Source organism: Eurytemora carolleeae, unplaced genomic scaffold (genome assembly GCF_000591075.1).
Source record: "Eurytemora carolleeae unplaced genomic scaffold, Eaff_2.0 scaffold5, whole genome shotgun sequence".
Taxonomy (NCBI): domain Eukaryota; kingdom Metazoa; phylum Arthropoda; class Copepoda; order Calanoida; family Temoridae; genus Eurytemora; species Eurytemora carolleeae.
The window spans coordinates 368490-393174 of record NW_019396741.1 but is presented as its reverse complement, the minus strand read 5'-3'; the positions used below and the strand labels follow the sequence as shown (position 1 = coordinate 393174).

Below are 24685 nucleotides of genomic sequence, written 5' to 3'. Positions count from 1 at the left end.
AGCTTAGTCTTGAGTAATCATACAATAAAACACCCTGAAACTTTTAATTGTTTCTCTCTTGAAATATCATAAGCCGTTCATTAAAGGCAGAAAACCTGAGAGAGAAGTTTCTGATAAAAGGAGATCGTCTCTTTTTGTCTATGAAGATGAAGAGCAGACCACTGAGCCTCAAATTCAAGTTATAAGATCTAGCAGGTAGATAAAAAATTAATTTATAATTTTATAAAATCCAAATATTATTAAAAATATATAATGTACAATTTACATGCGCTATCTATTTTCAGTCAACTTCTCTTTGGACTGGTGATGAACAAAACCACCTTTCTCATGCGAACCTAATGCTATCTGAGGTAAATTTCATATTTTCATTAAGAGACGCCTAAGTGTGTCAAGTAACATTTTTGGTTTTAACATTTATAACAACATCTCCTTCCTGGAGTCTGGAGACTTATCCCAGTATGTTTGATATTATAAATGAGTGTTCAGACATTTCATAAAAAGACATTGTATAGAGGGGAATTTCATAGAGGGGAATTTCAAACAGGGGTATGAAATTAGGGAATTTCATAGAGATGAATTTCATAGAGGGGAATTTCATAGAGGGGCATTTAATAGACTTTATAAGCAGGACATTTCATAGAAATAACATTTCATAGACAATACATTTCATAGACAATACATTTCAAAGACAAAACATTTCAAAGACAAAACATTTCATTGACTAGATATTTTATAATTAGGACATTTAATGGACAAAGAAGATTTTTTCTTAGATTTTGGAAAGTTTTTTCCTTTTTCCGAATTTCTTTTTCTAGATATTATGCAATTTTATTTTAATGACAGCATTAGAAACCCAATTCCTGTTTCTGAAATGTCAAATCTATGATATTTAAATCTATGAAATGAAAAAAATGACAAATAATTTAGGTTATAGCGGCCCATGTCTCATTTATTGTGTCCACAAACCTGGATTACCCTAAGGTAAATGGATCTATTTGAAAATCTTATAGAACTAGGCTTTTATGGCGCTTTGCGCCCATCTTCTATTTCAATTGTGAACATTTTCTCTTTGTATACATTGTAGAACAAAAGCTAAGGGGATTTTATAGAAATTTTTCGTGGATTTTCAAAATTTAATGAAAAACTAATTTGTTAGAGGCAAATTTTTGAAAATTTGATCATTCATAAACCTTCTCTGGGGTCATGTGAGGTCACACGCAAAATTTGGGCCCGATCGGTTCAGCCGTTTTGACTTTTATTGGATACAAACAGGCAGACACCCAGACAGACAGACAGACAAACAGACAAGCAAAGTAGATATACAAATTCAAGATCCTTAAATATAGTTCAAACATAATGTTTCTATACTTGTACAGGGAGGAGGCGAACTAGGATTTCTTCTTCAGCACCATGTCTGTTGTATAATGGATGCTGGCTCTAGAACCAAAGAAGAATCCAGATTTGAAAAACTGTTGGAGAAAATGGACTCAACCGTTCCAAAGATTAAAAGATTAAAAAGGTGAATAGGTTTTAGTTGTTATATATTTTTTATTTTCTAATGGGGGGGGGGGGGTTTAACTAGGATAACTTCATTCTGAAAACTGAAAAGTATAAGACAGTATAGAATTTATAAAGAAAGGTTTAGCAAAGCTTTTATGTTAGTCCTGAAATAGAGTTAAAGTTCTAATTTGCGTTTTTTCGTTTATATTTGTTTTTGATTTAGGTCTGAACAATAGAGACAACGTCCTCACTCCTCAGTCCACTGTGATTTGAAGGTCTCCCGCTCTCAAGCACAATTCGATAAGAGTTTTGCCAATTACTCCAAAGCTAACAATCACTGTTTGTTAGCTGGCGATAAAATCTAAGCCCAAGGCGTTGCGACACTTTAAGTCGACCCTGTCAATTCAATAACATGCAGAGTAACAGGCATCTCAATGATTTAACCATCAAATCCTTCAATTAAAAAGTGAATATCTAGAGCTGAAGCTAAGAGTTTTCCTATACAAAAGTTCCTTTCAAAGTTTTGTTTAAATTATAAGTAGTTATCAAATCAAATGCTCATTTAAATATTTGGCACCCAAATTGAAAATTGAAAAACCAAAATAACGTTAGTTCTGTTTTATTTTTAAGCAAACAAGGGTTATTTTCCTAGAGAACAATTTTTACACCCCCCGCCTTTCCCCCCTCCTATTAATTACGCCATATGTAACACATATGGCCAAAGTTTAGTATCTGGAAAACTGATAGGAGGGGGGGGGGACAGTAGGGGGAAGAACCAAAAAACGTTCTTTAGGACAGACCCATACAATGCTCTAAATAAAAACAAGTTTATCTTGTTTAATGTTTATGTACTCTATTTATGTATCCATAAAACTCATTGTAATGCATTTTTTTACCTTAAAATAAAACAAAAAAGTTAGAAGACAATATTTTCCAGAAACAAATCGTTATAAAGAAATTGAGACTTTACGACAAACTCAAATAGAATGCAAACATTAAAAAATCGGAGTTTGTGGCAAAGACTCAATTCCTTAGTGAACATTATTTACCATTTTCAATACATGCTCTGTATAGAGCGTATACCATGTAGAGCTAAGAAGAGTACATTTTGTAAAGAGCAGACTTGATTTTAAAAACAGAAAAGCTTTCTTAAGTATATTCTTCTAAATGTGGAAAAGATAAATTATTATGCATAGTATAGAAAACTAAATGTTGGATAGAGCAGATACAGAATCGAGTAGAGCGGAATAGATTCAAGGGAAACAAAAATATATACAGAATAGAGATAGCAAATTGCCGAGTAGCAAAAACCGGATGTTGAGTAGAGTAGATGAAATGCTGAGTAGAGCAGAATATATGAACGGAGAAGAAAACCCGATGTTGAGTAGAGAAGATGTAGTGCTGAGTAGAGAAGAATATATGAACGGAGAAGAAAAACCGGATGTTGAGTAGAGAAGATGTAGTGCTGAGTAGAGAAGAATATATGAACGGAGAAGAAAAACCGGATGTTGAGTAGAGTAGATGTAGTGGTGAGTAGAGCAGAATATATGAACGAAAAAGAAAATGTATGCAAAGGAAAGAGGAGAAGATTTAGGCATAAACATTTTTATGCAGTGTAGAGATGGAATTATGAATAGTATTGCAGAGAAGATTCAGAATAGAAAATAAGTAGTCTAGAGTAGTGCAGAGTAGATGCACGCATAAAGAAAATTAACGCAGCTTAGAGCTGAGTAGATGCAACAATAAACATATTTATGTAGAGTAGAACCTAGGTTATTCTAGGTAGAGTCTGTCCTTGCACAACATACTTTACGGAGAGTAAAGATGGCTTTATTTTTAAAAGAGCCGGCTACCATAAATCATATGCTATACAAAATAGAGCGGGTCTCCATGAGATCGTCCTCGGTAGTGCCAGCGTTATGCAGCGTAGACGTTTTTTTTACAGTGTATTTAGTGTAGAAAGCATTATTTCAAGCCTATTTGCAACAACAAATGTCAAATTTAGAGTCCTTTTAAGAATGTGATAAATTTTTCTTAACAACTTCACATAAAAGTTGCCCTTTCTTGCCTATTTTTTTTAACAATTCCTCTTCCTAAATATATATCAAGCTTTCTTCAGTCTTTTTAGGAAATAGGTTGCGCATGATCAAAAGATTTAGGTAACAGTGTAAGAATTACAATCACTTTATTTAACAGAAATATTTTACTTTACATAAGCATTAACAAAAAAATTAACAGCAGACTCCTTCATCAGAAAGTTCACAGCAGTAAGTCTCTGCTCTCTCGGTGAGAACTCCAGCAAGAACAGGCATGGCAGCAGGCATGAAAGCATCAATGTAGACACCACATCCCTCAGCAGCTCCGGTACCAACACAGAAGCCATCTCCCTTCAAGAAATCAATGATTTCAGCAATTTTGGCTTCAGACTCAATGACACCAGCAACAGCAGTGATACTACCAGAACATTCATCACAGGTTGGTGCTTTAACAATACTCTTCTTACCACATGCTCCAAGAAGGTCACACACACTGTTGGCCTCAAGGAAGACAGGGTACATGGCCAAAGCAATTCCCTCCCACCAAGTTCTTACTCCAGTCTCACATCCAGCAGGGTCATCAAGAAGAGGGCAGACGGAGGCAACAAGGATCTCAATTTGCTCCTCAATGCTTCCAGCACTCTGGAGGTAGCCTCCGAGCTTGCCTGCAAAGGACAGGCAGTCATCGCAGGTGAATTCAGCACTGGCGGAAGAGGCAAGGCAGGTCAGGGCAATAACAATAAGCATCTTCATGTTTAGACCTCTTCTGTTTCTTCTGTAGGAGGAGAATTGAATGTGTTTTCTACCTTGAATCTGACTTTTTATATCTGGTCTTATCTTTTATTCAATTGTAATTTATAAAAGTTTTGTAACTTAGGTAATTTGTTTGATCTGTTAGTAAAAAAGATAAGAATGGTGTAGGTCAAACATACATTATAAATAATTATGTTTCATAAAAATATTATTTTATGAATAAGCATATTCAAAGATTTATATAATTTTCCCAGTTTAACCCTTCTCACAATTAATGTTTTTGGGGTATAACTTAAAAATATTGGTCTGAGACTATTCAACTTTTTTGACTTTTTAAACTATCACAGTCCCTTTCCCTCCAGAAAAAAAAAAAATATTTAAAAATTTTTGAAAGGTAATAGGAGTACCGGCCCCCCCACAACCCTCTAGTTTTTGTCTTAGCACATTCTTGACACAATCACTTTGACATTTGTTTAGTTTTAAGAAGGAGTAGTTTAAAGGAATATTTGTATTTTATTAAACATTGGGTAGATTGCAGGTCAGTGAATAGACCAGCCACAGTGTTTAAAAACCTAAAATAGCATATATATTGTTATGTAAGCTAAACATCTAATAATTGCATTTTTTTTGGATCCTTGAAAACAAAATGTTAAAACATGTTTACTTCTTACTATTTGTCCTAAACAGTTTGTGCTTTGTTTAATTTTTCCAACCTTTATTGTTAGTTTTTTATTCCATGCCTTTCACCCTTCCCATTCAAAATAGAGGTCTATTTTTTTTTTAAAGCTGAACTTGAACAATTGTCTTTTTACATATATTATAACTAGGGTTTCCAATCGGAATTTCGTTCCATGCGGGAATATCCTTCCGCTTGTGCCATTGCATTGCACAAAATTGTGCTTTAAGTGCCAACAGTGAAGCAATTAAATTTTCGCTACTGCCCTTAAATATTTTTATATTCCAATAAAAATGCACAATCAAAACGTTTAAATTTTTGCCTAATTTTTGCATATATGGTTTAAAATTTTAAAGCTTAGTCTTGAGTAATGAGAAGGGTTTCCGATCCTGATAGCATTGCGCGCAACGGTGCACAAGGGTTGTTTTCGTTTGCGCATAAGGGTTGCCCACAACTTTAACATTTTTGCGCATTGTGAATATGAATCTTCCTCTAGTTGCGCCCATGGTGTCAGTTACATTTACACTATCCTATGTTCGAATTTTGTAGAGACCAAACTAACATTAGTGAATAAGTTGACTATTGAAAGTATTTTAGATAGATAGCAAATTGGAATGTATAGAAGATGTATTTATGTTTTTATAAGGAAGTGAAAATTTCTCCGTCCCTTTTTTCCCCATTCTGAGGCATATTCAGGGGGGCTATGGAGTTTAGCCCCCCTGTAAAATCTATGGTTCCCAATGGTTTATGGGCGCCAACGGGTGCTGAGTCCCCTAGAAAGAAAAGCAATTTTTCCACCCCCCCCCTTTTTTGGACAACTTCCTGAATATGCCACTGTCCCCCCTAGAATTTTCATAAAATAAAGACCCCTTTTTATTTGTTTTTTTTAAATTTGCATCATTTGACATTTCTAAACTACCAAAATCTTTCCAAGAAATACGAAATTGAGTTTGAAAAAAAAATACTTTAACCATTTCCAGATGGAGCTATAAAAAAGTGTAAAAAAACACGAGATTTTTCACCTGTTTCTGAATATTTGACCATAGAAAAAAAACACAATATTCTGAACAATTCTGTCAGATATCGCCAATCCCAAGTTAAATTATTTCCAAAATGGTATCATATTTCATAATCCCTAAAAATCCCAAATTACTAAAAATGGTGGAAAAAACGGTTAATTGGCTTGGTTATCAAGGAAAAAAATGTCCAATGCTAAAATTTTGTATTTGAACTAGATTTACCCCAGTGCAGTGTTTTCAAAAAAATGTGTAGCGAGTTTGGGATTTTTTCTGGTGCAACCTAAGGGGGGGTACAGGGTGTCCCACGAAACATGAAAATAGCAAGACGACTTGAAAGTCGTCTTTGGTATTTGAATTTATTTTTGACATTTAGTCTTCTATCTACTTTAACATGTATGATTCTTGAAACAATTATCACATAATTCTCCTAGCCCTGGCATTTCCAAAAAGTGGTCTGCGTTTTTTGTGCTTTCAATATTACCGGAGATATAAAGAGTTTGGTTCAGATTTTAATTTTGTTAAATAAGAGTAAAATTGTCGAAATCTGAACGAAATTCTTCATATCTCGGGCAATATTGAAAGCACAAAAAAGGCAGACCACATTTTGAAAATGGCAGGACAAGGGAAATTTTGTGATTATTATCTCTAAAAATTTACTTTTAAAATTAGGTTGACAAATAAACGCAGCAAATTATATCAAAAATCAAGACGACATTCAAGTCGTCCTGCATACTGTCATGTTTCGTGGGACACCCTGTACCTCACCAGATATCCGACATTCTCATTGATGGGAATTTTTAAAAAATGTAACTTTTTTAATGAAAATTGAACGAAAATTTTGCGAAAATGAGGTCAAGAACTTTTTTGAAAATAAATCAAAATTCGTGAAAGTTTCTAATGAATGTCGTTCGTCAAAATAATCAAAATAATAGCTTTTTAATTCGTTTTTAAAACGATTTACAAATTACAACCCTACTAGCATACCCTACCTTTATAAGACTAGCATATTCAGACAATCTAGCATTAGAGTATTCAAATATATTTAATTTAGCAAACATTCATATCTCTGTATTATTTAATACACATAAACATAAAAACATAAAAGTCGAGGTCGACACCTTCCCAAAATATGGAGATCAATGCATGCTTGGTCCTGAAAATTGACATCAAAATGACATTAAAAATGCCATCTATTGAACACTATAGAAGAATTGGGTTTAGAACAAGTGAATGCGGAACACTAAGTCCTCCTGTAGTGGCAGGAATCCTATACCATCCTTCATCCTGATTGTCACATTCCACCCATTAGGAAATCAAACTAATCAGAATTCAGGAGAGCTTAAGTACATCATACATTTGATCACCGAAAAAATGAAACATCTCAGAATGCTTAAACATTTATATTTTGAATAAGCATTAATGTGAGAGTTCACCCATACACAGTACCCATACTTTTGCAAGTTAGGTCGGGTTAAGATAGATAGATAAGGCGTTAACCCTATCCCTTCTGTGGTACTTGAAAACCAGGATATGCTGGGGGGGGGGGTCAATTTTACCCCCCCTCTAAATCCCATGTTTTATGTCCAAATATGACAAATGATACATCATTAGAAAGCTCTTGTGCTCTACTTTTTGAATCTGCAAAAAAAATTTGCAAATTTGCAAAAATTGAATTTTTATAGCAAAATCCAGTTATAAAGTAAAAATGTTTGCAAAAAAGAAATTGTCCAAAAAATGAAAAATTATACATTTTTGAAAAGCCCTTGACCATGCCATTTCAAATATGCAAAAATTTTTGCAAAATTTTAAATAACCTGATTTTTAATCAAGAAAAACTAAAAAAGTGCAAATTTCCTTTGACAGGTTGTTTGCAAAAAAATTGCAATTTTTTTTCGCAAAACTTGTGCAATCCGTTTCCTTATGTCATAGGCTTTCCAAAAAGCTAAATTTTATCAAAACCTGACAAGTGAAAGTGGGTCAAAACAAAGATTTAGTTTGTTACAGGCAAAAGCAGTCATTCAGGCAGTGTGCCTGAGGACTCAGGCAGTTAGTATTAAAGCCCGGTTTTAGGCCTAAAGGGAGGGCTTTGGGTATGTAAGAAAAGTCAGAAAATTTCAACAGCCTCAGACCAATGCTTTTTGAGTTATGTAAAAAAAACTACAGGGGGGGTCAAATTGCCCCCCCCCCCCAGCAGGAATAGGGTTAAAAGGGGGGATGGGGGGGGGGGTCTTGCAAGCGCTACTGTCTAAGAAATCAAGGAAATTTTGCGATTTTTCGGTGGAAAATCAAAATCATCTTTTAAAGTGTCAATGTTTTGTTTTTTATGTTGTTTATTCAGATAATTTTCTCTAAATATATTTATTCTTTGATGAGCTAAGTCTAGTTAAAGGAAAAAAGTTTTCAGAAACTAAAAAAGTTGGTCGATTAATTGATTGACTTGTTTTGCTTTCTATAAATATATTCTCAACTCAGTTATAAAAGAAAGATCGAAAGAAATAAAAAGAATTGTTCCGACGTTTGTTATTATAGAAGTCTGTTGGTTAGTATAATTATTATACCAATTATGTATATACTGTTTAAGACCAAGCAATCTATATATACTTTGCTTGTCTGGGTGTCTGTAGGTTTGCTTTCTTATAGGTTTGTTTTTATCCAATGTACGTCAAAAACGGCGGAACCGATTGGGCAAAAATTTTGTGTGGACCTTGCACATGACCCCAGGGAAGGTTTATGGATTACAAAAAATTGTCTCTAAAAATTTTTGATTCTCGTAAAATTTTGAAAATTCACAATTTTTTTTTTATCGAAGAGAAAATATTGAAAGATTGAGCAACATTAAAAGTTGAAATAAAAGATGGGGCCAAGACACCCATAATGCCCAGTAAACACTACATAATGCCCAGTAAACACTACACAATACATCCTAACTAGATCTTATAAAATTCATATTAACATTTTATCACTGGATGTTTCATTTAATTATTTTCAGCTAAAATAAACGAATAAGAAAAATTCAATACATTTGATAGGTATTTGTTGATCGCCCCTGATAGCACCTGATCGCCCCTTAACACATTTATTTTTTTTTGGGGGGGGGGATAATTTTTGTTTTTAGGGATTTTGGTTATTTATATGCAATAATCTAGACACGGCTGGGGGTGGGAGGAAAAAAAATGTTTAACCTTCCCCCCTTTTCGATTTATATATATTTTTATGTATATTTTTTTTGTATGGGAGAATGGGAAGTGAAAAATCAAGTTCTAAAACCAGTTTCCTTTTATAAAAACAACATTTAGTACCGGTATTGTCATTGTTATTGTTTCCCGTAAAACCAGATCATGTGGAACGGGCCCCACCCTGAGCTCCTGGAGGGGGGGGGGACGGGGGACCACCCCCCCCAAGTAATTTTTTGATATGAAATAAAACATCTAGGGATGAGAGACACAACGAAAATAGAATTGAATAAATGACCTGAAATACCCGTTTTCTCATCTTAACCCATTATTTATACTAATATGCCTGAAAAATGATAGAAAGAAAATGTGAGAACTGGAGTTACAGATAGAAAGTAGGAGAACTGGAGTAATCAGATAGAAAGTGTGAGAGCTGGAGTTTACAGATAGAAAGTAGGAGAACTGGAGTTTACAGATAGAACGTAGGAGACCTGGAGTTTACAGATAGAGAGTAGGAGAACTGGAGTTTACAGATAGAAAGTAGGAGAACTGGAGTTTACAGATAGAAAGTAGGAGAACTGGAGTTTACAGATAGAAAGTAGGAGAACTGGAGTTACAGATAGAAAGTAGGATAACTGGAGTTTACTGATAGAAAGTAGGAGAACTGGAGCTAACAGATAGAAAGCAGGATAGAACTAGATTTTACAGATAGAAAGTAGGAGAACTGGAGTTTACAGATAGAAAGTATGATATAACTGTAGTTTACAGATATAAAGTAGGATAACTGGAGTTTACAGATAGAAAGTAAGATAGAACTGTAGTTTACAGATAGAAAGTAGGATAACTGGAGTTTACAGATAGAAAGTAAGATAGAACTGTAGTTTACAGATAGAAAGTAGGAGAACTAAAGTTTACAGATAGAAAGTAGGAGAACTTAAGTTTACAGACAAAAAGTAAGAGTTTACAGATAGAAAGTGGAAGAACTGCGAGTTTGTAAACTTATATTTTTTGAGCAAATAATAAATAGGAACATATATATACTGCTTTTTGTTCAATTATTAGGGGCGGGGGGGCGACATTTTTTTGGGCAATTATGGGCCACCCCCTAATTTTTCAAAATAGTAAAATGATAAATAAAACGTCAATTTACTTTATCCTCCCTCCTCAGTTCTAATCTAATAAAATGTAAGAAGTGCTAATCTATTAAATAAATACATTTTATTGACTTGTCGCGCTGGACGTGCGTAATAATTTAAACTACAGAGAGAGTCCCATTTCATATTAGATTGTCTCCATGCTTGAACGCTAAATACGCTAATACTACTCAAATATAATTTAGTATTTACTACAAGTAAATTTTTATATTGGCATTATAGATTCATTCTTCTTAAATTTTGTAATTAGTCTCGAAAATCTTAATTTAGAGCCTTTAACGATTCAATTTGATGTGTTGGACATCCTGTATTTTATCTTTTATTTAACAGTTGTTTATTATTTTTATCATAATTATTCATAAAATAATTTTAAATTTCAAGTAATAAAACTTCACTATTCATTTCTCCCCACCTTAAGGTAACCGCCAAAAGAATCCTTGGAAAAAAAGTTTCCGGAAAAAAGTCCTAAAATTTCACACTAAAAAGTCCTTTTATTAAAAAGTCTCCGGAAATAAAGTCCTACCAATTCGAGACTTTCAAAAACACAGAACTTTATTTCCAGTGACATTTTTCCAGGGACTTGAGAAAATTCGGAATTTATTTTCCAAAGTTTTTATTTACAGGTTTTTTTCCCCAGAAACTTTTTTCCCGGGACTTTCTTACATAGATTCACCTAGAAGTGCCAACACAAGAGTTGATCCAAGGTTTTTTATTAAGGTTAGCAATGTCACTTTATCCTCTGTCACGTCATATGAGAATTCCATTGCTATGAAGACGACATTTTAAGTACGCATTAAAGTATTTAACGTTAATAAACAGCATTTAATTGACCAGGTATTAAATCATTTAAAAAATATGTGTCTACAAAAATCACGAACCGATTAATTTGGTGATTTGTCCATAAACATCAAAATTACTAAGAACATTATTGAGATTAGAGTATAAAAGATGCACAATAAGAAATATCAAATTTTCATCTAAAAAAAATTTGTTTGAACACCGGAGCCAAATCCAACTCAGTAGCTCGATACTTCAAATGTTGATGAATGATAAATTCCATTCAACAAAATTTGACAAATGATAATAGTGAATTGAATTTGGCTTTGGTGCTCCAACAAATTTTGTTTGATGAAAATTTGATATTTCTTAGAGTATGAGAAGAATATAAGAATGTGTTATTAAAAATGTATTATGATAATGTCCCATACCACTTATTACAAAGATTACCTGAGCAGTTGATAACTACAGTTTTCTGATGCCAAGTCAAGGCAACTGTCTAAAATAAAATCATAATTAGTCCCATTAGACGAGTTCGTGAGTTGATGAAAATGCATGAAATATTTAGGATAACATCTTAAACATTACTAAAAAGTTGCTGAAATGTCTTTTCTAAAATGAAAAGATTTTACTCTATAGGTCGTTTTCAACATTTTTGGACCAACCGAAATAGACTCAAGTTGATAAACGAAACGACTTATTAGCGGATCAGTCGTTTTCGATGCGTGATAGTTTAGATGGAAAGGTCAAAAATAACTTGTAATATTTAGAAAAAAAAGTATATAATATCATATCATTCTATTGAAAAAACTCTTCATAATTAAAAAATATTAATAACATCCTTCTAAAAAGTATGAAGATGTACAGTGGTTGGCGATTATATCAATACAATGACCATTTGATTATATTATTTTAATTATATCAAGCTGTAGAACAGGATGGACACATATAGACGTTTAAGTCAAGAAAAGCTGGCAATTAAGAAAGCTTTGCTTTAATTACTTTTTATTTGAAATTTGAAAAAAAAAAGCTTGTTATAGGGACTGTACAGGAGAAATGAAAGGGGGTATAGGCTGAAAGCTAATTACTTTAGCTCTCGATCGCGACCAATGAAAGTTATGTCTGATGTTCCTGTCTCGAGAAATTGATATACAACTTTGTCAAATTTATACGAAAATTAATATATATACAATTTTGTATTAAAGTAGTGGGTTTAAAAAGATCAAATTCAGCAAATATGCAACCAATCTGAAAACGATGATATCCCAGAGAAAGCTAATTGTAACTTAGGTTTACTCCAATTCTTATTTTATATTTTTTATTTCTATTTTTATAGATTTAATTCATAATATTATTTATACGTCCGTATTGCTTGACCAGAAATTCCACCAATGGCAGTGCAGTAAAGTGGTCACGTGATACAGGCGGGGACACGTGACCAGTATACTGCTCTGCCATTGGTGATAGTTCTGGTCACGTGATTTAAGTTGAAGATTTTCTAAATTTTACATATATGAACTTTAGTATAATTTTAACACAGTTTTTTATCAATTTCTCGAGACAGGAACATCAGATAAAACTTTCATGGGTCGCGATCAAGAGCTAAAGTGATTAGCTTTCAGCCTATACCCCCTTTCATTTTTCCTTTACAGTCCCTTTAACAATCAAATCTCAAATAAAAAAGTCGTTTTCATTGTATTGAATTGGATTGTAATTTTTTTTCCAGAAATTTCCTATTTTTCCATGAAAGGTCTCAATGTTTTGACAGAAACAACAGAATAATTGGTTTACAGCAAATTTGTTAGGATTAGCAAGGCCCGGCTGGAGACAAAAAATAATATCAAAGGTCTACAACATCGGGTTGCAAAGATTTAGGCATTGAAACATCAAAGTTTGTGAAAAGAATTCAACTCCCATTTGGTTTGTTGTTTCTATAGTGCCATGCTTTACACTCAGTTTACCTGTGTTTAATTCTGATAATTTCTATATGATTTCCTGCAGTTTAGAAAGGCAGTTTTTGTATTTTTTTTATTATTATAAAGATGGATATTGGATATCTAATCACTAATTGATGAGGCAAAGCTTTTAGGGCGAATCTTTGCATGAAGGGTCACTTGAAATTACGCTTACAGTCCCTTTTAGAAAACAAACAGTTAACAAACCCAATCTATCCTCGTAGTAAATTTGAATTCGAACAGGACCTGCCCTGTTTGTACCGGCCTGCCAGATAACAGCATGTACTGACCCGATCCTATGGTACAGTACGTCGCCCTAACCAGACTAATATACGACAGGGGTCAATTTTCTTGGCATAGTCCCGTGAGAGGGCTAACTATGACAACTCCCATGGTGCGTTCCGGCTTTTTACAGCTTAGTCCACCGTGAAGCCAATCTCTGAATTATAAGTTTAAATATCTTATTCCAAATGATTCTTTTATAAATATTTGATAGACCTTACAGGCGGAAATAATGAGGAATCAAAATATAGTTTGAAAGGAATTTCCTTTGTGAGTTTTGAAATTGGACTTTTTAATAAGATTTATTTCTTGACTTTCAGTTTACTTAAAAACTTAAAATTTAATTTTTATTTCTTACATGTTTCTGCGTAAACTTTATCAGAGCCCGTGATTGATAAAATTCGGGAAAATACGACTCAGGTCTAAGCTATAGTTGGGCCTCATTTACGGCTTGGGCTTTTGGATTTAAGTTGCATCTAATTTTTCGGATTTTCAAGGTTGGAATTGGCGCATTGGTTTTGATGAGAACAAGACTTAGCATTCAGCCTTATTCTTCACTAAAACCAACAAAAATCGGTTTTATTGTTATTGGGCCAAACTCCTTCAGAAAATTGGAATAAACTATGTTATATCATTAAACCACAGACAGACTATGTTTTAAAGGGCATTATTGTCAATCAGACAATCTATTTAAATGATATAATTTACAGTTCTGTTAAGCTTTTTTTCAATTAAGATTTAGCAATTTTAAAATTATGTTGAAATTGAATTCTAAAAATGTTGTGTTAGCTTAGCAACAAAATTTCCATCCGAAGACTCTGATCATTGCAGAACTGTAGGGAATAGTCCTGAAGGCAAAATTAAATGATAAATTAATTGTTCAAACAGTTTGAAATGTTTGAACAGTTTAATTCTCCCTTATTCTACTTTTCCCACTCAAATAGAAATAGAAATTAAACTTTTTACTTTTGAATAGATAAAATAGTCATAAACCGCCCTGCACGGCATTTACTTTTACACAAAGTTTTAAGTAGCCGTGCACCACTCCTGTATGCGAGTCCATTAGCGCCTGATCCAATCAGGGTTCAGTCATGTGTTTGATGTATATTCTGAACCAATAGAAATAGTATGGCGGTAACATCTATCTTTCTATCATTCTCATTATCCAGGGAAGGGATATTTAACATCAAAATCGGAATAAAAATTTTCTAGAAAATGATTTAAATTATTTTGAAAAGGCTCCAATTTAAAAAGAAAAATCTGAAAAATTTGAAAATTTTAGATGGCAGATTTAGAGCAGCAGTTAATTGCTGGCTAAAATTACTTAGCGGAGAGGAGGCGCAAAGTGGCCTGAATGCCTAGTTATGTATAATTTAAGAGAATTGAAATTTGTAATCAAAGTCATAGGAATGCCGGGATTCTTTTCTAACTATTCGTTCTTACTAAATAAACCTCAAATGAAAATAAACAATCATTAATGAGAAAATCATGGATAATTCACTCATTCTTGTTGAGACAAAAAATTTAGAATTTTTTTGTGAATCGGACATTCAATTCTATAAATGGAGGGTTCACTACAAAATAAGTATACAGTCCCTTTAAGAAACTGTAGTAAAATGTTTGTTTATGTAAATGTAAAAACCATCAAGAAGATATATCTTTCCAGAAGATTAAGATCTGATGAGGTTCAAGGAACAATTGGGAACATATATCACTCAACATACTTATGAAAAACTTTTAAATGGGAGGGGGGGGAAGGTTTCAGAGAGGGAGGGAGGTTTAAGAGGGGGGGAAGGTGAGGGCGAAAGTGTTGTAGTGAGTGCTTTTAGACCCATATGTAGTAAATAGTATTTACTAAATACCCTACTCCATAACTGCTCTCAGACCCGTATCTATCCAGGTACAACTCAGTTTTACTTGATAATCAATATCAAAACCCGGACACTATCAAGGGGAACTATCAATGCCAAACCAATGGGCACGATCCATAGAGAATAGAATAAATATTAGAGTGGAATTTACTATAAAAAAGTGTAAAACGGCCATTTTTTTGTACTGTTTCCATACTGCAGGTGTACTTCACATATTTATGCTATATAACCTTTTGGGCCCTGGAATATCATTTTATAGAAAATCTAAAATTATTGTTAAGGAAAACCAAATTATGAAATAGGCTGGTTTCATAATAAACCAATGATCATTTCAAATAGACTCTATGCCTTCCACTTTACAAACGATGATTTTCCGTTATAACTTTAAATCAAATGATGTTTTTTATTCACCTAATTCATTATAAAGTTTATTTAACAGTTTAAAAAATTCGAAATTGAAATGAATAGTCTAGGGAACATACTGTATTAATGTACTCTACTGCATATAATTTGTGAACATTTACATGATTTGTACACTTTGAACTCCTTTTCAGGCTGAAAGGGACTGAAAAAATTTATACCGAGAGATTCTTTAAATTCCCCTCTAATATATATTCTATTCTCTATGGCACGATCTCATCAGCTATTGATGTCATCACGGACACTAAATTGTACTCTGTCAATGCCAAACCAATGGGCACGATCTCATCAGGTATCGATGTCAACACGGACACTAAGCTTTTAAACTATTAATGCCAAACCAATGGGAATGATCTCATCAGGCATTGATGTCAACACGGACACTAGCTTGTAAACTATCAATGCCAGACCAATGGACACAATTTTATCAGCTATTGATGTCAACACGGACACCAACTTAATGTTCAAACTTCTGGATAAATCTGAGCTTCCTATTTACACATTTCTTGGCCTCACGTAGTACCAACCTGCTGATCTTGAAATTCAGGTGGGAACAAAACTTTGATATTTCCAACTACATTCATTCCTCCTCCTACATTCATTCCCTAAACATTCATTGATCATTCATTTATTCTTTAGTTATATACTGTACATTCCTCCACCTACATTCATTTCCGAAACATTCATTGATCATTGATCATTCTTTTGTTATGTGCTATAATTCATTCCTCCTCCTACATTCATTCCCTAAACATTCGTTCATCATTCATTTATTCTATAATCATATTCTGTACATTCATCTCCATACATTCATTCATCATTCATCCTCATCACCTACTTCAGTTTTGCATAAATTGTTATTCATTTATTCCCTACATATCGATGCCATCTTTCATTAGTTCATTGATATATATTATACATATATCCTTTCATTTCCTAAATATTCAATTATCATTCATTAATATAAAAAACGTTAAATATTTTTTTTAAATTGTATCCAATTTTTATTCAAGGTCTCTTCAGCTACTTCTGTAATTGTTTTAGCATGCATATATTCATTTAAAAATATATTTGAATAGAATGTTAGAAGATATCATTACAATGTTATATCTCTGGCAACCATAGCATCGGGATTTTAAAAATTCATAATTTTCAATTTAAAAAATCAAAAATTATATTTAATCATACTGTGTCCAAAATTAAAGAACGAAAAGTTTCAGCTTAAATACAGTCCGCGTGATAAATTAAATTTTAACTTAAAGCTACAGAAATAACGAGTTAAACTCCAGGAAACCTTTCAGTCTCTCATTATTTTCTTTCAATCGACAATGATTCTTTGTAAAATGATTCAGCGTTTACATATTCATAGAAACCATGATGTATAAGCCATGATGTATAAGCCATGATGTATAAGCCATGATGTATAAGCCATGATGTATAAGCCATGATGTATAAGCCATGATGTATAAGCCATGATGTATAAGCCATGATGTATAAGTCTATGATATAAATTTTGCACATTCTTCTAAACTCAGAAGGATGAAACATATAAATCTTTAAGGTTATACTGCAAGGAAAGTTATTTCAGAAGTGTACACGCACGTGTTCTGTCTCTTGGTGGTAATGTAAACACAAGACGGATGTCGAAGCCTGACATGGGATCCATCTTTCACATAAAAAAATCAATGAAATATTCTGGTCATAGGAAACTCTAATGTGAATTATTAAAATTATCAAAATTTAATGCTTTTGATACTTAACGAACACTGATGCATCTATTCTTGTTTAAAAATTTCGCCCAGAGAGAACTGGTTTCAATATGTACGCAGAGTAAACGCAACTGCAATTAGTTTTCCTCGCATTATAACCTTGTAAATCATCATCTTCGAAAACCCAATTTAATTAGTGGAAACATTCTCTGACACTATTGTTGTACATTTTATTTTTTCACCTTATTTCAGAATTTCAATTTGATTCTAAAATAATTATTTCTTACCCTACAGATATAATCACCATCGTCTTTTCTTCTAACTCTGACTATACTAACTGAACAGTACAACATCAAACAATGTTATGTACAGTAGTTTTAGAAAATAAAGTTTTTGTACGCTCGCTTTCTTAAAACGCAATATTTGTTCGCAATAAAGTGAACTGCCAAAAGAATTTCTAAATTGCGAAAGTTTTCCTTGAAATTAAAAAAAGAATGTTAAGGACTTCTGACAAATTTTGTGCACATAATTTCAATAATTTTAAGCGCTTTTGCAGTCCTTCATTATTTTTTAAACAATGTTAGGGTATCTTCTGACAATGTAATGAACGCTAAAATCTGATTAAAAAAGTTTAAATTATAAAAATCATCGTGCAACATTTTTATACGATTTCTTTTATTGTAATACAAAGATTTCAAGCTCTCACGCTAAAATCTATCAGCATATTGCCAATTTATACTCCTTTTATAAAGACTAAAAACAAGCTTCTTTTAGTTTGAAATTGTACATGTGTAACTTTAATGTCATGGCTTTAATGAAGTACAAGTGAGTTAGTGAGATAAACCAACGTCTAAAGCGTTGCGACACTTAAAAGTCAACCCAGTCCCGAAAATTGATGAAGTTCTATAGATCAGTCTGGAGCAATGTGTTTGTGTTCCTGTAGATTCCACTGTGTACTCCTGAGTGATTTCATCAAGATAAACGTCGTCTTGAATATCCAAAACTCCGGGTTCATCACGTACATCTAGAGTAAAAACTCTGAAAATTTAAAAACAATTTAAAATCGGTGCGCAATTATCAAAATTTTGGAGTATTCTTTTTGATAAAATTTATTTTTTTATTATTTAAAAGTTTGGGAGGTCCTGCAATTCACAATGGTACCCTTGCAAGAACATAAATACAAGATTCACAATGGTACCCTTGAAAGAACATAAACACCAGATTCAGAATGGTACCCTTGAAAGAACATAAATACCAGATTCACAATGGTACCCTTGTAAGAACATAAATACCAGATTCACAATGGTACCCTTGAAAGAACATAAATACCAGATTCACAATGGTACCCTTGTAAGAACATAAATACCAGATTCACAATGGTACCCTTGTAAGAACATAAATACCAGATTCACAATGGTACCCTTGTAAGAACATAAATACCAGATTAACAATGGTACCCTTGTAAGAACATGCAGCTAGGTATCGTCGTTTAAAGGGCAATGTTCTGAACAGGGCTATATAACTTTCTAATTTGAAATTACGCCGACAGCCTCTTTCATAAATATGGCTGTATATATAACTCTTTAAAGGGACCGACCGGCTATGTAAGGTAGTTAAACTGAGTATGCATGTTATGGACAAATTCTTTAGGATTCATTTGAGACATATCAATAAATTAAATATTAATTTAATAAACATCAAATATTTTAAAGTAAACACATTTTGAGGGCCATAAAAATTGTTAAGGGCCCTTAAATGTTCGTATCGATAAGTTTAAAATCTATGTAAAATTCAATTTTTTAATTCATTACTGTTTAGCTCTAAATCGATAGTAATTATCTAAAATAATTATCATGAAAGCTTTACATATTTTATAACTGTTATGAAAGGGCGTTTCCCCTGTATTCCTCTAGTATTACAAAACCCGTCTAATATTTCACTTTCTTTAAAAGCTTTTTATATTATCCAAAGTTGTAAAAATATGCAAAACTTGATTTCATCGTGTTTAGGTTTCTCCTGCAAGGAGTATGGAATATAAGGGAGATACAATTGACCTGGACCGCCCTACCATATGATTATACATGCTTTGCAGACGTGGTACTACATTTGTATAAGAAATATTCAGAATAGGTTATTGTAAACGCGGTAATTGTACATCAGACAAATATTTCATATACAAATGAAGTACCATCTGCAAAACATGAATAATCATATGGTAGGGCGGGCCGCGTCAGTTGTATCTCCCTTCTATTCCATACTCCTTAATTTCTCCCAATTAAGATGCTTGCATTCAAATCCAAATTTTTTCATCAGAGCCAGGTTAAAGAAAAGAATTAGGGTTACCCACAAAGAATGAGACTGTAAAGACGACCGGAACCTCTTAAAATGTGACGATTCCATGTGTTTTCTGCTCTAGATATTGTAATTTCATGGGTTATTCCATGATTTGGCAAAGAAACACACAATTTCACATGTGCAGAGAATTGTGAAAACACTCGTACACTCGTCTCTGAATTCTCATCCTTTGTGGGTAACCCTGTATAATGCGTATTTGTAAGTAATGACACATCCCCATTCCCCTAGTGTTCTAACAATTTCAAAGCAATTCTAGACATCAAAAGAAACGATTTGATCCTTACCGATGTTTATAAATATATGAATACTGAAAAAACACATTAAAAATTATCTATCTCTCGAGAATATATATATTCAGAGTTAGATAATTTGAATTAAGACGACATTTTTGGGGCAATAAACATTTTTGCGTTTTCTCTTCAATAACTTATTTAAAAAATAAATGCGATTTCATTTATGTAAACTAAAAATTTTAATGTTTTGTTTTAGCTTTTTATGTACATTGTGTTAAAATGGCGAAAACTTTAAGGGGAATGAACCGGAATTGCAATGCAAAATAGCAATCCGATATTTCTATAAAGACAATCTTATAAAACCGGTTATTGTTGTTTTGCTTTTATAGAATGAACTCCAGAAAAGTGTGGATTAAATGTCGTCTCTGTTCTTGCTTTATTTACAAATTCAGGGTTACCCACAAAGGATGATACTTAAAAGACGATTTTACAGAATTTGTTTAGTCCGTTTATTTGCATCCAGGGTTCCTTGTCGGCCAAAAACTGGCTTATTTTCATGCTACATTATAAAATAAACCATCAAAATACTCAATTGAATGCAGAAACCAAAAATGAAGCCTTTAATCGTCACATTTCTAGCGTTTTGGGACGTTTTTACAGTCTCTTCCTGTGTAGGTAACCTTGTATACGTTTTGTAATTGTTGCCACATTTCGTAAAATGTTCAGGACCATGTTGTTGTTGTTAAAACATGTTTGTTTACATTTAAAAACCACTTTGTTTGCGCAAAATTGGTCTGATTTTATAAGTGAAATTATAAAATATTTACCTTCTATTATTAATTCTGAAGAATTTTCTCTGAAAAAAAATATTATTTTTCTCCTAAAAAACATGAACAATATTTTTTATTTTCTACTAGTTATTACAGCTTTTGATTTCATTGAAAATTATTTTTAAAATGCAAACTCTCAAGTTTAGACAAAGTTTTGGATTTAATCAACAGTTAACAAAATCCTTCTTAGTAAACAGTTGTAATTGAAGTGTAGTTCTTATTAGTTTTCAATCAGACAAATCCACTTATTTTAAAGGGACGTAATTTAAAGGGAGTGTTCGCGAAAAATTAATCTTACTTTTTATTTCAAGAGAAAATTGTTAAAAATGACTCATTTGTATATTCGTATATATTTAATATTTCATAAGAATTTTTATTTTTTCTAAAATAATATGTCACTGGCGCTGGATTTTGAACATTCCTGAAAAATATGAAAATGTCGTCTATATTATCAAAAATCCTCAAAAGTAACTATAAGATCATAAAAATAAAAAAAATATTATGAATGCGTCGAAAAATAATGGATAACTATTGGTTGTAGTATCTGAATAATTTGTTTGAAATTAAATTAATTTTTTACGATCCGAATTGAATATTGCATCTTTCTGAATTTGTATGGACATAGCACGTTCTTCAGCATGAGTCGTTTTTAACAATTTTCTCCTGATAGACGCAACAGATAGAAGTTAGATTAGTAACGATCAAAAGCGATTATTTTTCGCCGTAAGGCTATACCCCCTTTAATTTTTCCCGAACACTCCCTTTAAAGTCAAATGAGACTCCGTTTGAAAATAACATGAGTGCATTCTATACGTCAGGGTGTATTTCACACGTAGGATTATTGCAAGCTGTTTTAGGAGATAAACATTTCATTCAAAAATCTGATTTGAGCATAAATAATCTGAATTCTAGAAAGTTTTTAAAAAATCTTTTAGGTACTTATNGATAGCCGGACGTTTCACCTTCTTCTCTTGGCGGCAAATTACTGAAACTGCAGTCAGGGATGCTTTTTTAATACAACATAATTTGTTCAATATTAATGTTGATACGAGATGAACTTAAAATCATATTAATGAATAACACTAATGTTTTAAAAAATTTATTATTTATTATTTGTAAAAGATAATTTGAATTGGATACATCAAAAAAATTTAAAATTAGTTTAAATCGTATATTTCTTTCAAGAACTCTTGTCGATTGAGCTGGCTTCTGATCAGTACAGGTCTTTTATTTGAGCTCTTTGAAAAGTTGTTTAGCCAAAGTGTCTTCTCTTCTAAGACCTAAAAACCATCGTTGGTTGTTTATGGTGGTTTCATTATTCAAAATTGCATCACAGACATTACAAATTTCTAAAGGAAGCCTCGGGGGTTTTCTGAAGCTTTTGGTTCCCTTTCCAATGTAAGTGTTCTCAAAATAATTCTTGGAGTACTGGAAAAAAATCTCCATTCAAGAGAATATTTTTCCGCATTTTCCGAAAACAAAACAGCCAGGTTCCTTCATGACAATTATTGACAGACTGGATATGTGTAAAATTGTTGTTTACATAAACCACTGTACCCTGTACATGTGTTTAATGTATACAGTACATATCCAATTTAAATTGTTTTTTTTTTTTTTTAAAAGTTCATATGGAACTCTTTAATTTGTCACTTAAAGTTTCGTGGAAAGACCCTTTCGATCGGTAGAATTGGAATTTTTTTTTAATATGCAAGTCTCGGAAATCCCTATCCAAACATAAATGTGTTAGTTTCAGCAAGCTACCAGAACTGTAAAATCAAGCATTTGCCGCCAAGCCAAGAAGGTGAAACGTCAGGCTATCAATACCTGGGCACTGGTTTAGACCACGTGATTTTGGGTATAGGCTCTCCTGTAGCAATACACTTTAGTTTAGCGTGCTCCTAAGATATCATTTTTATAGTGAGACTCATCAGTCTGAGAAAAAGTGCATGCAATGCATCCTTATTATGTTGTTTTAAAGCTGCAATAGTTTTTTTAGATAACTTAAAAATCAATTTAAGGTAATGAGTCTGCGTAAGTATGTTTCATGTTATATTCATAACAATTGAGTCTAATAAATTCTGCCTATTCCATAGTTTTATTGGTAGCCCTGTAAAAAATTAAGTCTAAAAAATAAAAAATATAGATACATTGGATGAGGCCTTTTAAATCGTTTGTAATCTAACAATTTGATTTTAATCCCTACGTTAAGACCTTACCATCCCTTCTGACTAAGTGATCATTTTAAAACATGTAAAAAAGCAATTGCTTAAATTAAGAGACCTTAGAAACTGTCAAATCCTGGGAAAATTACACACATAAATAATAAAAAACACAATTTTACAGGACGGGAAATTTTCTTTTAAAATTATTAGATTGATATTTTTAAAACTTTTCTTCAATCCCGTCGTTCTATGGATTGCTACAAGAAGAACTGCAGTCCTAATTACAAGGAATCCCGTCGTTCTATGGATTGCTACAAGAAGAACTGCAGTCATAACATCAAGGGATCCCGTCGTTCTATGGATTGCTACAAGAAGAACTGCAGTCCTAACATCAAGGGATCCCGTCGTTCTATGGATTGTTACAAGAAGAACTGCAGTCCTAACTACAAGCGATCCCGTCGTTCTATGGATTGCTACAAGAAGAACTGCAGTCCTAACTACAAGGGATCCCGTCGTTCTATGGATTGCTACAAAAAGAACTGCAGTCCTAACTACAAGGGATCCCGTCGTTCTATGGATTGCTACAAGAAGAACTGCAGTCGTAACATCAAGGGATGATAAATTCAGATAATTTTCTTCATTTTTAAGTCAAAGAAATGCGCATCAAACTTTGAAAAGAACCCAAAATTGAAAATAATAAATTTTTAAAAAGAATATAATGGATATCCTATTCTAGACAAAGGTTTGAAGAGTATTCTTAGTAAATCTGGGTAGCCATTATTAAAATAGATAGTCTCATGAAATCGCTGCTGCTGCCACTTAAAAAAATATGATTCCTGCCATTGATATTTCAAACTTTTTTGATCTCGCAGATTTCATAGTTTGAAATATCATAGGTCTACGGCAATGTGTTTTTTTTGCATAAGGATAATATTTAATTAATCTGAAAATGTAAAAATGGCATCTTTTTTTGTAAAAGTTGCGACATTTGAGAAAAAGCTAATGCATAAGTAAAGGATTGACAAATGTCACACAATCGACTGAAAGACCATGACTATTCGACATAACTACAGGAGGGTTTTTATTTTCTCAGATTGATTTCGTGCATAGTTTTAACATTTATTTATTCATAGTTATTATGTAGTTCAGGCTTTCTTCCCTCAATTAAAAAAGTTTTAAAAGTTTTGCTTTCTTAGCAATAGTTAAGACAGGTTATTTAATGTAAATTGAGTACAAGCCTGGCACAAATGTAAAGTTAAGTACACGCCCGACACAAATATAAAGTTTAGTACAAGCCCGACACAAATATAAAGTTAAGTACACGCCCGACACAAATGTAAAATTAAGTACACGCCCGACACAAATATAAAGTTAAGTACACGCCCGACACAAATATAAAGTTAAGTACATGCCCGACAAAAATATAAAGTTAAGTACACGCCAGACACAAATATAAAGTTAAGTACAAGCCCGACACACAGGTAAATTTAATTAGGATGGCGCACGTCACCAATTCTTATTTAATAAAATCAGATAAATTTAGAAAACAAATTACTATTGAAAAGTCGGGTACCCGTCTCAATCTTTGTGTACTATAGAGAAATAGTAGGGGTTTGTGGAGATTGGTCTCTACTACTAGCTGCGTAGAGTTTGCATTGCTAAGAAAGTCATACTATATATATATATATATATTCTGCGCCTAGCTCTGTGCATTATGTAAAAATATTCTTTCCTTAAAAGTGCCAGTGAAAGCCCCTTGAAGTGCCACTGCATGCTCGGT

The 24685-nt window shown here is 32.7% G+C and overlaps 2 protein-coding genes and 1 long non-coding RNA gene across 3 annotated transcripts in view; 1 reads left to right on the top strand and 2 right to left on the bottom strand.

The window, feature by feature from the left end:
• Positions 1-4333, bottom strand: part of LOC111708043 (uncharacterized) — a 14942-nt gene extending 10609 nt beyond the window's left edge. The window contains exon 1 of the mRNA XM_023481288.1: positions 3746-4333. Coding sequence (XP_023337056.1) covers positions 3746-4289 — 544 coding nt within the window. The 5' untranslated portion in view covers positions 4290-4333. The remainder of the gene's footprint in view (positions 1-3745) is intronic.
• The window catches only part of LOC111708062 (neural cell adhesion molecule 2), an 84914-nt gene that overhangs the window by 15086 nt on the left and 45143 nt on the right, over positions 1-24685 (bottom strand). The window contains exons 14-19 of the mRNA XM_023481314.1: positions 22568-22641; positions 20741-20769; positions 18263-18349; positions 17613-17662; positions 16144-16221; positions 11539-11587 (exon numbers count right to left, since the gene is read on the bottom strand). Of these exons, the coding sequence (XP_023337082.1) occupies positions 11539-11587; positions 16144-16221; positions 17613-17662; positions 18263-18349; positions 20741-20769; positions 22568-22641 (367 nt within the window). The remainder of the gene's footprint in view (positions 1-11538; positions 11588-16143; positions 16222-17612; positions 17663-18262; positions 18350-20740; positions 20770-22567; positions 22642-24685) is intronic.
• LOC111708044 (uncharacterized) lies at positions 46-2093 on the top strand. The gene is made up of 5 exons (XR_002766582.1): positions 46-195; positions 285-350; positions 928-981; positions 1377-1519; positions 1724-2093. It is a non-coding gene; the product is annotated as an uncharacterized LOC111708044 (long non-coding RNA).